The following is a 13,302-nucleotide window of genomic DNA, read 5'->3' on the forward strand; positions in this document are numbered from 1 at the left end:
CATGGAGGGGTGCTGTTTACTGGCTTGCTTCTCATGGCCTACTTAGCCTGTTTTCTAATTGAACCCAGGACCACCAGCCCAGGGATGACACCATTTGTGAAAATGTCCGAAAGACTTGCCTGCAGCCTGATCTTATGCAGGCATTTTCTCAACTGAGGTTTCTTCCTCTCTGAGGACTCGAGCTTGCGTCAAGTTGACATAAAACTAGTCAGTAAGGAGCAGTGTGTAAGAAACCCAGTTCTCAAGACAGCCTGACTGTGATGGTTTCTCTCATCAATTTGACAAGCCATAAAATCACCTATGACATGCTTGTGAAGGGTGTCCCCTAAATGGGACCACCCTATGGGTTCCAAAGCACAGAACAGGGAGAAACAGGTTGAGCAGCAGGGTTCATCCCTGTCTGCTTCCTGACTGTGGATGCCACGTGACCAGCTGCCTCACAGTCCTGCCTCCATGACTCCCTCACCCGAATGGAACAGTCCCCTCAAACTGTGAGTTAAACCCTTTCTTCCTTAAGCCACCTTTGTCAGATGTTCATCACAGTATTGACCAAGGGGGCTAATACACTGCCAGCTTCGCCTGTCTGCAAATGTGGGGATTTACAATTCTCATACGTAGCGGAGATCCCGCAGAGCATCGCATCTGCCCTGGATTCCGGAGTGTTAGCGCCTAGGCTTTGAACTGCCTTTTGTGATGTTACCTTTATTACCGATACCGTTTGTTTGAGGTGTTTGAATCTCATCTGAGTTCTTCCTGAAGGGTTCAAGGCCTATGCAAAACTTAGCTATGAGAGGACTTGGAAAATCGAGACTGAGAATTGCTTGGGCATTTGGTTCCTTCATGCGACTCCAGATTAGAGGTGTTGGTGTCCAGAAATTGCTAAGGCTAGGGTGTAAATTGTACAACAACAGAAAAGGCCGTTTGTGAAGCAATGGGCAGTCAGTTCACCAGAAACTGGCACCCCTGCTGCTCTGCTAAGTTCAAATCCACCCTGGAGTGACCCTAATTCTTCCTTGGCCCTGTGTAAAACAGAACACAGACACTAATAGTTTGAAGTAAGGCTTATGCCTCATTTGTCTTTGGATTCTATACAAAATCTTAAGCACATTAGGTAAATAAGTATTTAAATAATTAGCTTCTATTTAAGTGGGTCTGTCATAAATAACACAGGTTAATTCTTTTTTCCTATGTATCTTTACATTTATTAGTGTGTGTGTTCATGTGTCCAGATACAATGTGTATATGTGTACATGTGTGTTGAGACCAGAGGACATCCTTGAGTGCGGTACTTTAGGCTCCATTGGCCCCTTTTGGACCTGGAGCATGCTGATTGGGCCAGGCTACTGGCCAGTGATCTCAGCCATCTGCCTACTTCTCCTCTTCATTGCTGGGTTACAACTCCGTGCCACCATGTTTGGCTTTCTTACATGCGTTTGAGGATCAAACTCAGCTCCTTATGCTGGCTAGGGCATCTTCCCAGCCCCAAGTTTCTCTATTTAAGTTGTCATCATTTCAGTCACAGTAAAGTTGTCACTAGAGTGACATCATTTCTCGCACCCCTTCCAACAAATCCTGGATTTGTTGTGTAATGAGTCTTTCTCTGTCCTACCAGCCAGCTCCCAAATCATAACAAGGAGACTTTAATTATAAAAGCTTGGCCTTAGCTTAGACTTGTTTTTAACTATCTCTTATAACTTGAATTAACCAATTTCTATTAATCTGTGTTCTGTCGTGTACTGCCCATCCTGCTTTCTTTGTTTGGGTCTCCTCAAGTCTCTGACTTTCTTCTTCCCAGAGTCCTCTTTGTGCCCGGAAGTCCTGCCTAACCTCTTCCTAGCTATTGGCCATTCATTATTTTGTTACACCAATCACAGCAATACATTTTCACACAGTGTACAAATCTCCCACAACTTTTGGGTGTTATTAAAACCTTTACTGATCTGTCATTTAACTTGAATTTGCTTTTCTATTGAGGTTGAACAGTTTTCATTATATTCTTCATTTGAGTTTTTTTTTTTTTTATCCTTACAAACCTTGAACTCCTGATGATCCTGCCTCTAAATTTGAGTGTTGGGATTATAAGCATATATCACGCATGTAACTTTTCATTATATTCTTGGCTATTTGTGTTGTTTTTTTTCTGAAAAATTTTTGACTATCCTTTTTTTCCTTTAAGATACATAATATAATATATTTATAAACATTATTATATCATATTCCATTATATATCATATATTACTTGATGTAATATAGCCCAGGCTGGTCATGAACTCACTCTGTAACCCAGGAAGCCCTGAACTTGTGATCCTCTTAAGTCTACCATTATAGAAATAGACTGCCACATGTCGCATCCAAGGTCTTTTCTGTCAGCACCTGTGCAGGTATTTTTATTAGGTGTTATGGACTCCTCCTATTTTTATCTGTTGTAGCTATTGTTAAGGTGAAGAGCTTTGAGGGCTGGTCTTACAAGACAGCGGGGGTCACTGGGATACATGCTCTCAAGTCTTTCATGGAGAGTCCAAACCTGGGTAGTGCAGCCAGGTGCTTGTGTGCTGTACGGGAGACTTTCTGAATTCATACTTTGGGAAAAGGATCGGCCTTGCTTTCTTGTGTTTATTGTATGGCAGCAGTTCTCAACCTGTGGGCTGTGAGCTCCTTGGGGGCTTGAAAGATCCTTTTACAGGGGTCGTCTAAGACCATCCGGCAACAGATATTACATTACAGTTCATAACAGTATCACAATTGCAGTTGTGAAGTAGCAGTGAAATAATTTTATGGTTGGGGGGTCACCACAGTATGAGGAACTGTATTAAAGGGTCACAGCGTCGGGAAGTTTGAGAACCACTGCTGTATGGTGTTGGTTTCCATAAAGTCTCTGTTCGGTCTCACACTTATTTCCTGTTTGTGGGTTGCAGCAATGCTTGCTCCCTTACATCTTTTTAATAGGTGGTTTTCTCTTACATCTTTTTATATAGATGGTTAGCTGCAACTTTCTACTGCTTTACAAGCCAAATCAATTCCTAGCAATGTAAGTTTCCTTCAGGGTTCAGTCATGAGCCTTTAGGATGTTGTGGCGTGGAGGACAGGGTGCCTCCTATATGGGGTATGGGATACACTGTGAGGCAGGTAGTTCTGCTGGGGGCGGGGCGACTGAAGAATGGTTTTCTCAACTCAGTAGATCCCTCAGGCTAGTTTGTGAAGAAGACTAAGTCTCAAAGTCAGGACATCTGTTTCTTTTAGGTTATAATGAGAACCACTACTGCAAATCTGTGGGCTGTTTATGTCAACTCAACCAGTACATTCTTTCCCTGTGGGAGCCGAATTATATTTAGCAGATTGCTTGGTGGACATGGAATCTAAGGTTGTGCATTCAAATATCCAGCGGTATCCTGGTCTGCCCACCCTGGTTCCTTTCCCTGTGACATTGTACCTGCTCAATGAGACCCTCTTCATTCTTAAGACCTCTGCTTAGAATTTTGTTTTCCCAAGAATCCCTGACCTGGCCAGGCTAGGCCAAAGATGATGGCACATTTCATAAGAATGGACCCCGTATCCAGTTCCACTCTGGGTCCCCATGGGTACAACACAAACAAAACAAGAACTAGATTACCACACAAACAAACCAAGCTCTCCTGTGTGGGAGGAGCCAGGGGAGTTCTTCTTAGGAAGGGAGTAAGGTGACCTGGAGGTGGGAGAGGGTTGTATCAGTCTCCTCACGCACGGCACGCAGCTTGTTTACCTGGCTCTTCTGTACTGGGATTACTTCACACGGATGGTCCAGATGCCCAAGTCACTGGGTGTGCCAGCTGCATGGCTCCCCTCACTTTGGCCTTCCCTCTCTGGCTTTTTTCATCCCTGACCTGGACATAAGCTCCCTTCTGTTTCTCACGGCCTGCAGAGTTGGCATCAAGGCTTGCATTACTTCATATCATCGTTATCCCGGCTTGTCCTCTTCTCATGAGCCGGCAGCACTGCGTGCTGTTTCCCAGTGGAGCCTTCACAAAACCTTGTGGCAGTTAGGTTAGTGGAGGTAACCGGAGATAATGGAGCCTGGACACCATCTTCTTGACCTCTAACCCCACCCTCTTTTATAGCTCCCTGGGCATAGTAGTCGCTTGGTAAGGATTTGTGCAATGAACAAATCGAGGAATGATGTTCCTTATTTGTACTAATTGATGTCTTAGTCTCAGCAGGCCTCCTCTCCTGACTCCGGTGTAGGCTTTGCAATGTCCTGGGGATGGCCACGCGTTGTGGGTGCATTCATTCTGTGTTTATTTTTCTAGTGCAGTTGCTAGCTCTGCGTCTCATTTCTCTTTCCTGCGGATGGTAGGTGGCCTGTGGACACAGGTAGCTCTCGATGAGAGGTGTGGCTCTGTGGACCAGCATGCATTTTCTCAGCCTTTCATTGTTCTCCCTGGTGGCTGACAGTGTCTCTGCGTTTCTCTCAAGCTGGGGGCCCAAATCCTTGGTTGTTCCTTCCCGAGAAGCACGAGAGCTTACTTAAGGTTAAGAACATGGGCCACACACATAGACCTTCTCAAAGATGGTGTCTGTGGTCCTTCTCCACAGTCTAGCCTTACTTCCGAGACTGTTTGGGACATTAGTCTTTAAATTCACAAGAGCAAGGGCCCTGCTTATCTTTCCCAACATTGTACCTTCATATCTCTGAGTATTTTGTATTCAAGTGTGCTTGTTGACTATAATGAATGAGTGAGTTAATCAATGTGGCTGAACAAGTTTGACAAGAGGTCTGTGAATCCTAAGAACATACTACGTAAGATAATTGTTTTAAGTTGTGGAAATTATAAACTTAAAACCAAAACAAAACAGAGTCTCACATAACCTGAGCTGGCCTCAAACTTCCTATGTAGCTAAGGATGACTTTGAATTCCTGATGCCTCTTTCTACTGCTTCCCCCCAAATGCTGTGATTATAGGTATGTGTCGCTAGGACTGGTTTATTCAGTGCTGGGGAATGAACTTAAGACTTTGTGCAGGCTGGATAAGCATGCTACCAACTGAGAGACACCTCCAGCCCATGTGTGTATTTTTCAATTAAAATACTACAATCAATATGAGAAAATGGAATGGAAAAGTCAAATAAATCTTTCTATTCAGATGACACATGAATATTATTTTGCTTATTTCTTGCAGATCCCTTTCTTGCTTCACACCTCAGTTCCAGTGTCCATTTCTGCAACCAGCCTGCTCCTTCACTCTCTTTTGAACTTACTTTATAACATGCTTCTCACCTGCATGGGGCATTCCTACTCTAGCCTTCTCCTTTATCTTTTGTGTGGATTGAAACCTCTGGCTTATCATCATTGAACTGGAACCTGGAGAGTCACCAACCAGCTGATACTGGGTGCTGTCTCGACTGTCCCAGGAGCCTCTCCCTGGATTTTATCCCTGTGGCTTCTGGATCAGGTTCTAGGTCACGGCAGGGTGTGTGGAAGCATCCTGATCAGCCACAGTTATATGCTGTGATAGTTCCAAGATAGTTTTGCTAGCTGAACTGGGAGATTACGTGAGTTTTCCAATGAAAACACAGAAGGCAGCACCATATCTGAACGCACTATGTGCCGCTTGTATAACATCGCCATTGCCACAGGAGGAGCAAGTTCATTGTCAGTTTCTGCTATTGAACTCCCTAAATTGTTTTTGTTATTGGCATAAGAAATGACTATCATGTTTGATCACATCATGTGGCATCTTTAGACATTTAGTCACCTAAGGTAGGAAATGGTATTTTCTTAATGTAAGAAAACTTAGTAGGTGAAGAACAGTTGGGAGCAGTGTGTGTGATTTCTGCTTATTTCAGGGTCCCAGGCATTGTCACTGGGGAGCGAATCTAGGAGTGTCTTTATCTTCTGAGAGCTATGACTTAAGCCTTCAAAACTGTCTCGCCATTGAAGAGAGCAGAGCAGAGGTTCCATAGGGCTCATTCTTACATCTGCAAGTGTTTGGGATTTCTCTAGCTCTTCTCACTCACTGATTAAAAATATTAATGTTGGGCTGGAGAGGTGGCTCAGGGGCTAAGAGCATTGCCTGCTCTTCCAAAGGTCCTGAGTTCAATTCCCGGCAACCACATGGTGGCTCACAACCATCTGGAATGAGGTCTGGTGCCCTCTTCTGGCCTGCAGACATACAGACAGAATATTGTATACATAATAAATAAATAAATATTTAAAAAAATATTAATGTTTGCTTTAAATTGTTAGTTCAGAAAGCATTTAAAAACTTTAGCCTTTTGGAAACTTGTTGTTTTTACCTCTTCTCTAGAACCCTTTGCTTCCTTCGTGGGTCTTTAACACTCTTCCTCGACTTCCGTCTTTGTGATCAAGTCTTCCTAGGTGAACCTTTTGCCTTTCATATAGAGGCAGTCTCTGTTGCATCTCAGGATCCATAGGCCCCTAGTCTCTGGAAACTGCCTTCACTGAGTTGGGGATTTCATTGTTTGATTTTGCTTTTGGGAACACTTGAATGATAGTAAAGCAGGCTCCAGTGAAGGCTGCTACCATAATATAAAGTGTAGGAGAGAAATCTCTACAACGACCAGTCTATCTGTGGCAGGAAAGCCAGCTTCCTTCGTTGGCACCTACCTTGATGGAGGTCAGAGGATCACCCCAGCATCATGGCGTCTACATAGTATCCCTCTGTCCATCTGCCACAGTGTCCCAAGGAGTAGAAAACTCCGTAGGCAGTACGGAATGATGTCTTTGTGTCTATTTTTTCTTATAACGTTATATTTTTCAAATTTAGGAGGAAAGAGACTGTGGTTTGTGGTCTCTGTTCCTAGAATGTGCCTGGATTACACTTTACCATCCATATCCTGAGATATCTTGGATATACTGAGATAGAAGGAAGGGGATGGGGCAGGAGGGAGACACTAGACCACATGTGAAGTGTGAGGGCAAAATCCTTTAGCCTTTATTAGGTTCTCCATGGGAAACAGGAAATGGGTATCCCTCTTCTTCCTTCACTCTCTCAGGACACAGGGCTCGATAGTGCTTCTGAAACTTTGTGTCTCTGGGCTCTTATTGATAACACGGAATCTGATTGGATAAGTCTGGGGTGGGGCCCAGAGTCTTCATCTCCAAGGAGGCCCAGACTCCTGGTCTAGGGCCTGTGCATTTGATGCAGTTTCACCCAAAGCATTATATTAATATTAACTAACATAATAGGATATTAATATCTCAAGGCTAGACATTGCCCTCCAGTACCAATTTGCCACAGGGGAATAGTATTTGAGACTTCCTCAGTCACGTGCCTCCTCAGAATAGGTGTGGGGCCTTTGGATCAGCAGGTGCCCATTCCCAGGTCCTAGGTCTCGGAGTGAACGCATCTGCATCTCTTCAGTCTGGAGCGCACACCATGAGTGAGCACATCCTTCACTTCGGTAGTGTCATGTTGCCCACCTCAGTTCTGGTGTGAGTCACAGGGTGAGCATGTGGGCTGTTGGGTGAGTGCGTCTTGGGAAGCTGCGTGGCGGGCATTCTCACTTCTATCTCTCCCTAGTTCTGTGGATGACAGACACTACGGCAGAGGAGGAGAGCGAAGGGAAAAGAGAGTCACAGGGCCCCAAACATAGAGTGTATGACCATTTCTCACCGTCCAGCTGCACTTTGGGGCCTTTATACCCCCGGTCTACTCCATGGGTCTTCTGCCCTGGCAGATGGCTGTCACTCTCTCCTCCACCCCCTTTCTCTCTGCTTCCCAACCTTAGAATTATGCCCTTATGGGTATTAGCTACAAAGCCCAAAAGTGAGGTATTCATGTTTATCTCATTTTATGTTATCTTACCTTCAGCTGTTTTCCTTACACTTTGCTTTTTCCCTTAAGTCTCTGAGACTTCCTAAGGAACTGATTGTGTTTGTAAGGTATGTGTATTCATTATGTCTGTTTCTTGTGGTCTGCTCTTCGGTACAACCAGTCCTTCTGTAGTGTTGCATGGACGTCATGTACAGACCTGAGTTCTGTTTTCTCTTTGTCCTCCAGATGTTTATTCTTTTCAAGAAGAGGGACCTGTTTTGGATCCTCATTTGGCCAAACACTTAGCACACTTCGGGATTGACATGCTTCATACGAATGGGGTGAGAACATCTTTTGTCTCTAATTCTATGCTGTGTCTATGGTGGGCGGGGGGTGATTTTTAATTTATTTAATATAGAATTCTACTAATATGCATCTTCGTATATTTAGTTTTATTTGTTTCATTAGTTTGCTAAATTTAGTTTATTAGCATTTTATTTGGGTTACCAACTTAGAATTTTGTTGTTTATCATGTTATGGGTTATTTGGGGTTTACTCACAAAAATTTTATTTTAGATGCATAAATCTCTATTTTTTTCACTAAAGAGAGAAAGTACTAGATGATGACCTTTAAAATAATATGTGACTTTCTTACTTTAATTATTTTCCCAAAGGGAATGAGGGCTGCTGGGTAGTGGCTGGCGTAAAACGGTTGAAGCTTTGTTTCACTGATTGATTCAACTTGGTGATGGGTTAGTTTTGCCTGTGAGGCCCGTTTCAGTGTGAGACTGTATTCTCTCTCTCCCAGGCCAGCGCTCTGTCTGTATGCTCTCATGAAGTTCGGCTCTTTCTCTTTCGTACCCATCTTTTCACTTACTCACCCTTTCGTTTCCTTCCTCTCTCAGGTGCTCGGAAGCCTCACTGGGTTTGTTCACCTTCCTCTCTCCCTTTTTTGCCTTTTTGTTTACTGTAGTTCCTGTGTTGTTCCCTTATCTTGATACCTGAGTTTTGTTTGTTTGCTTTTAGTTTGTGTGAGCATCTTATGTAGCCTGGGCTATATAGCTGAAAATGTCCTTGAACTTCTGATCTTCCTGCCTCACTTCGTGAGTTCGGGGATTACAAGTGTTCACCATGCCCAGGCTATGTGGTGCTGTGTAGTGGTTGTTTTTTTTATTCTATACTCTTTTGGCTTTTTTTGGGAGGCCCGCCACCCAGCTACCAAATAAATACTTGCATGGAGTCTTTTTCTTTCTTAAGAATACTCAGCCTTAGCTTGGCTTATTTCTAGCCAAATTTTCTTAACTTAAATGATCCTGTTTATCTTTTGCTTCTGGGATTTTATCTTTCTCTATTTTTGTATATGTTTTCTTTACTTCTTACTGTTTGTCTGTCTGTGTGACTGGGTGGCTGGCCTCTTCTTTTCTTACTCTTTCATCCCCTGTCTTCAGATTTCTCCTCCTGTATATTCTCTCTCCCTGCCAGAACTGCCTATCCTTTCTCCTGCTTTGCTATTGGCTGTTCAGCTCTTTCTTAGACCAATATAGTGTCTTAGATAGACAAAGTAACGCAACTTCACAGAGTTAAACAAATGTAACACAAAAGAACGCAACACGTTTTGCATCATTAAACAGGTGTTCCCCAGCATAAATATGTAACACATCTTAAAATAATATTCTGCCACAGTGCTGGGGATGGAACCCAGGACTTCATTCGTGCTCTGCAATGTTTGAGCTGCATCCTTGTTGTGTTGACTTCTCTTTTTCATATGTTTCTTGTCTCTTTTCTTCTTGTTCTCTCTCTTTCATGGACAAACAAATCAAATCAAATCAAACCAAACCAAACCAAAACAAGAAAATCAAAACTTTTTCATGTTCAAAATTTTGGAGATATATATATATATATTAGATAATTTTAAATATACTGTTTTGTGGCATTAAATACATTTACATTCTTTTATAGTTGTTATAGCCACATGTTGAGGAGACAGCTGTTGGGGTCCAGCCTTGATGGGCTCATACGCTGCAAGGTAGGGGCATGTGGGTTAGAAATGTTAGGCAGAATAAACAGAGACACAAAAGACATACAGAGACACAGGTTAGTACTAGGCAGGCAACCCAGTGAATGCTTAATTTACCTGTATTTATTTCTTATGATCTTTAAATACTCCAATCCAAAAACAAGGACGAAAGCAAAAGATTTTTTTTTATCATGATACAAGAACAAACAAAGTGATTGCCATCTTAATACTCCAAACACCAAATAACCACACCCTAGGTCAAAATATCTTTGTTAGTAGCCATACCTTAGGTTAAATCTCTGTCAATAATCTTAAGGAACAAGAATAGGCCTGAACTCTCTGACCTTTAGTCAGGGTGGAATGGATCTACTAGTCAGGGTGGAATGGATCTACTTCTACGGACCCCCACATATTCCTCCCTCTTTAATTTATTTAATAAAGCCCATGCTTTCTGCAACAGGACAGATGACTGTGCCTGGCTTAGGTGGCCTTCTTCCACTTTCCTGACTTACCTGTCATCAGTACATCATAGAGGGGAAAAATCTTATTCATCATTGACTGCCAACATCCATAAATAAATGTTTAAGGGAGGGTACACAGCTAGGTGCTGTGTACCTCTGAGCCAACTTTCCATGGAGAGAATTCACAGATAACTAGATGACCATATGTAAGCAGATAATGCTTTGTGGTATACATGCTCCTATGGCCACAATATTTCCTAATAAAGGATTGAAGAATGACCAAGATGGGTTAGCTTTTGAAATTGGCCTAGGATGTCTTTAATAGTTTTTAGCTGCGTCAAAATCCAAATTGGTGTCTATAAATATATCTAATCTAATGACTTGTTGGCATTATGTTCAATTTTTTCTCAGACAAACTCTAACCTTTTTCTAATCATTAACATCTCAGTAGTGAACCGAAGTAGTTAACAAACATTAACAGGTCAATACCATAATTCTAATATGAAAATTAACAATAAATGCACAATTTGTCAAATCACTATTCTCTTAAATCTGTTCTAATCAAAAGACAAGGAAATGTTTCTATGATGAGTGAGTAATATTTTCCCTTTTCTATAGTCCAATTGTGTTGCTGCTTTTAACTTTCAAAGAAAGTTGGAACTGTTCCAGTCTCTGCATACCAGCAAAAACTTTTATGCCATTTCTCCTCATCTCTGAAGAGGGACTTCAGTCACTCTTTGCTCCATAATAGTGTTCCATTGCTTTAGCAAGTCTCTTTCTGCCAGAGGGGAAACTTTCTGAGGTCTCAGTTCTTAGGTCCTTTATTTCAACAGCAGATTGAGCACCATACTGGCAAAATGAGTTGTGTGTACCAAGATGTAGTATGGATAAATTGTCAAATATTCAATCAACATTCTTGGGCTGGCTACAAAATCAATAGGATTCATTAAAGTCTAGAAGTTTGTGCAGTAGATCCTCCAAGAAGCTAGGAATTACCAGCTATCACTATGATCTCCCTTCCTTTCTCAGACTGCAGCATGACATTAGAGGGTCAGGAAGGCAGGCTAAGCAGTTTCACTCAGACCCTTCTGTCGGAGCACCAGTGGCTACGATGTCATCAGAGCTGGCATCCTTCTGATGCACATACTGGACCAGATATTCAGAAAGCCATCATGCCTTATTCTCCTGTGAGAAAAACACAGACATGCCTTCCACCCCATAATGAAACAGGGTCGGGTCCTTTCCATAATGCATTGCAAGGGTCTTTCCATTTTGTTTTAGCGACAGTCACTCTGGTGCCATCATGACAGAATCTATCTGCAGCAGACTGCTCACATTCAAGATGTTTAGAGTAAAAAGCCATGGTTTAAGGCATTATGTGGCGACTGAGGGTATAATTTGCCTGTTTTTATCTTTAGAAGTGTTTTCAAGAAACCATGGGCATGCTCCACAATTCCTTGTCCTTGAGGATTATAAGGAATACCTGTTTTGTGTTCAAAATCCCCTTGGGAACAAAGTTGCTGAAATGCTTTACTAAAATACCTAGACCCATTATCTGTCTTTACAATTTTAGGAATTTCTGTATATGAAAAACACTTTAAGCAGCGAGTTATTACATGCTTAGTGGCTTCTTCAGTCTCTGCAGAGGCTGTTAAGAAACCTGGATGTGTATCAATTATCACACGCACACATCTTAATTTGCCAAATTCTGCAATATGAGTAATATCCATTTGCCACAAATGATTAGGAAGCAAGCCTTGAGGATTTACTCCCAGATGAGGTATAGGTAAATATTTTTGGCATATATCATATTAACAATCTGGTGAGCAATTTCTCTTATTAATCCAAATTGTTTTCTTAAACTTTATTTTGATGACGTATAGCATGTGATTGCTAAGAAAGTTCAACCTGAGATACATCATTACCTCAGACAATGGACCAGGAAGATTTGAATGTGCTCTTACATGATGGCATCTTGGATTTGCTGGAATAGCATCTTAACCTGATTATTACTAGTCCTAATCCCTGAAACTGTTTCTATTATCTGAAGAACTTTAAAAATGTACTGACTGTCAGTATAAAAGTTCAATGCCTTATCTGCAAAAAGCTGTAATCCTACAGCAGCATCTCACAGCTCGACTATGAGAGCTGAGGCTGGATCTGTCTGCACTGCATATCCCTTACCATCAACAACATATGCTGCTCTTCCATGGAAGACCCATCTGTAAAATTAACACAGCGTCCTTCAAGGGATTGTTCAATGCAACTTTTTTTTTTTTTTTTTTTTTGAAAATAGAGAAATGTAGTTATGTGAATTGCAGCAATCGATCAGCTGGGAAAAAATTGTCAATTTAGCCTACAAATTGAGCAAATGCAATTGCCCAAGAAGCATTATTTTGAAATAGCCAATCATTCTGTTGCTTAGTGTAAGGAGCATTGATCCCATTAGGTTCCCCACCAAAATATTATCGTCTAGATTCCATCTGGCTTTTCTGTACTGAACAAGCTACTGTTTCAAAATAAGGGTCAAATACCACGACTGGTGAAACGGGATTGTGTGTCCATAAAAGAGGACAATTTTTGCCATAGTACTGCTGTGGGAGTAAGTTTTGTAGACAATATACATGTTTACCAATTAATATAATCATAATCATAATTAATACAATGTTCCTGCTGTTTCTGTATTGCATATCCCACCTGCACCATACCTGTCTAGTGGCATCTGTAATGCGTCTGGTGGAATTAGGGTCATACTGCTCCCCTTGAGAATTTTACTTAGTGCTTCAAGATCTCTCATAGGGAATTTTAAATAAGGTCTCAGCCACCGAATGTTTCCTAACAATCTTTGAGAATCATTCAGAGTCTATAAGCTATCCTTCCTAATTTCCAATTTCTGATGTTTAATTTCTTTATGGTATAACATATGACCTAAATACCGGAAAGGCGGATGCCTCTGCACTTTCTCTGGGATAACAACTGCATGGGAAAGACTCTGCTGAAGCTGTCTATGTGTCTCAAGCAAAACTCCTTCCTCTTTATGGGCAAGCAGGTTATCAGCCATATATTGGATGAT

The 13,302-nt window shown here is 41.8% G+C and overlaps 1 protein-coding gene across 2 annotated transcripts in view; it reads left to right on the plus strand.

Moving 5' to 3' along the window:
• Positions 1 to 13,302, plus strand: part of Usp13 (ubiquitin specific peptidase 13) — a 113,310-nt gene that overhangs the window by 46,439 nt on the left and 53,569 nt on the right. For both annotated transcript variants that reach the window (XM_057756900.1, XM_057756901.1), the window contains one exon: positions 7,998 to 8,092. In XM_057756900.1, coding sequence (XP_057612883.1) covers positions 7,998 to 8,092 — 95 coding nt within the window. The remainder of the gene's footprint in view (positions 1 to 7,997; positions 8,093 to 13,302) is intronic.

Source organism: Chionomys nivalis, chromosome 24 (assembly GCF_950005125.1).
Source record: "Chionomys nivalis chromosome 24, mChiNiv1.1, whole genome shotgun sequence".
Taxonomy (NCBI): Eukaryota; Metazoa; Chordata; class Mammalia; order Rodentia; family Cricetidae; genus Chionomys; species Chionomys nivalis.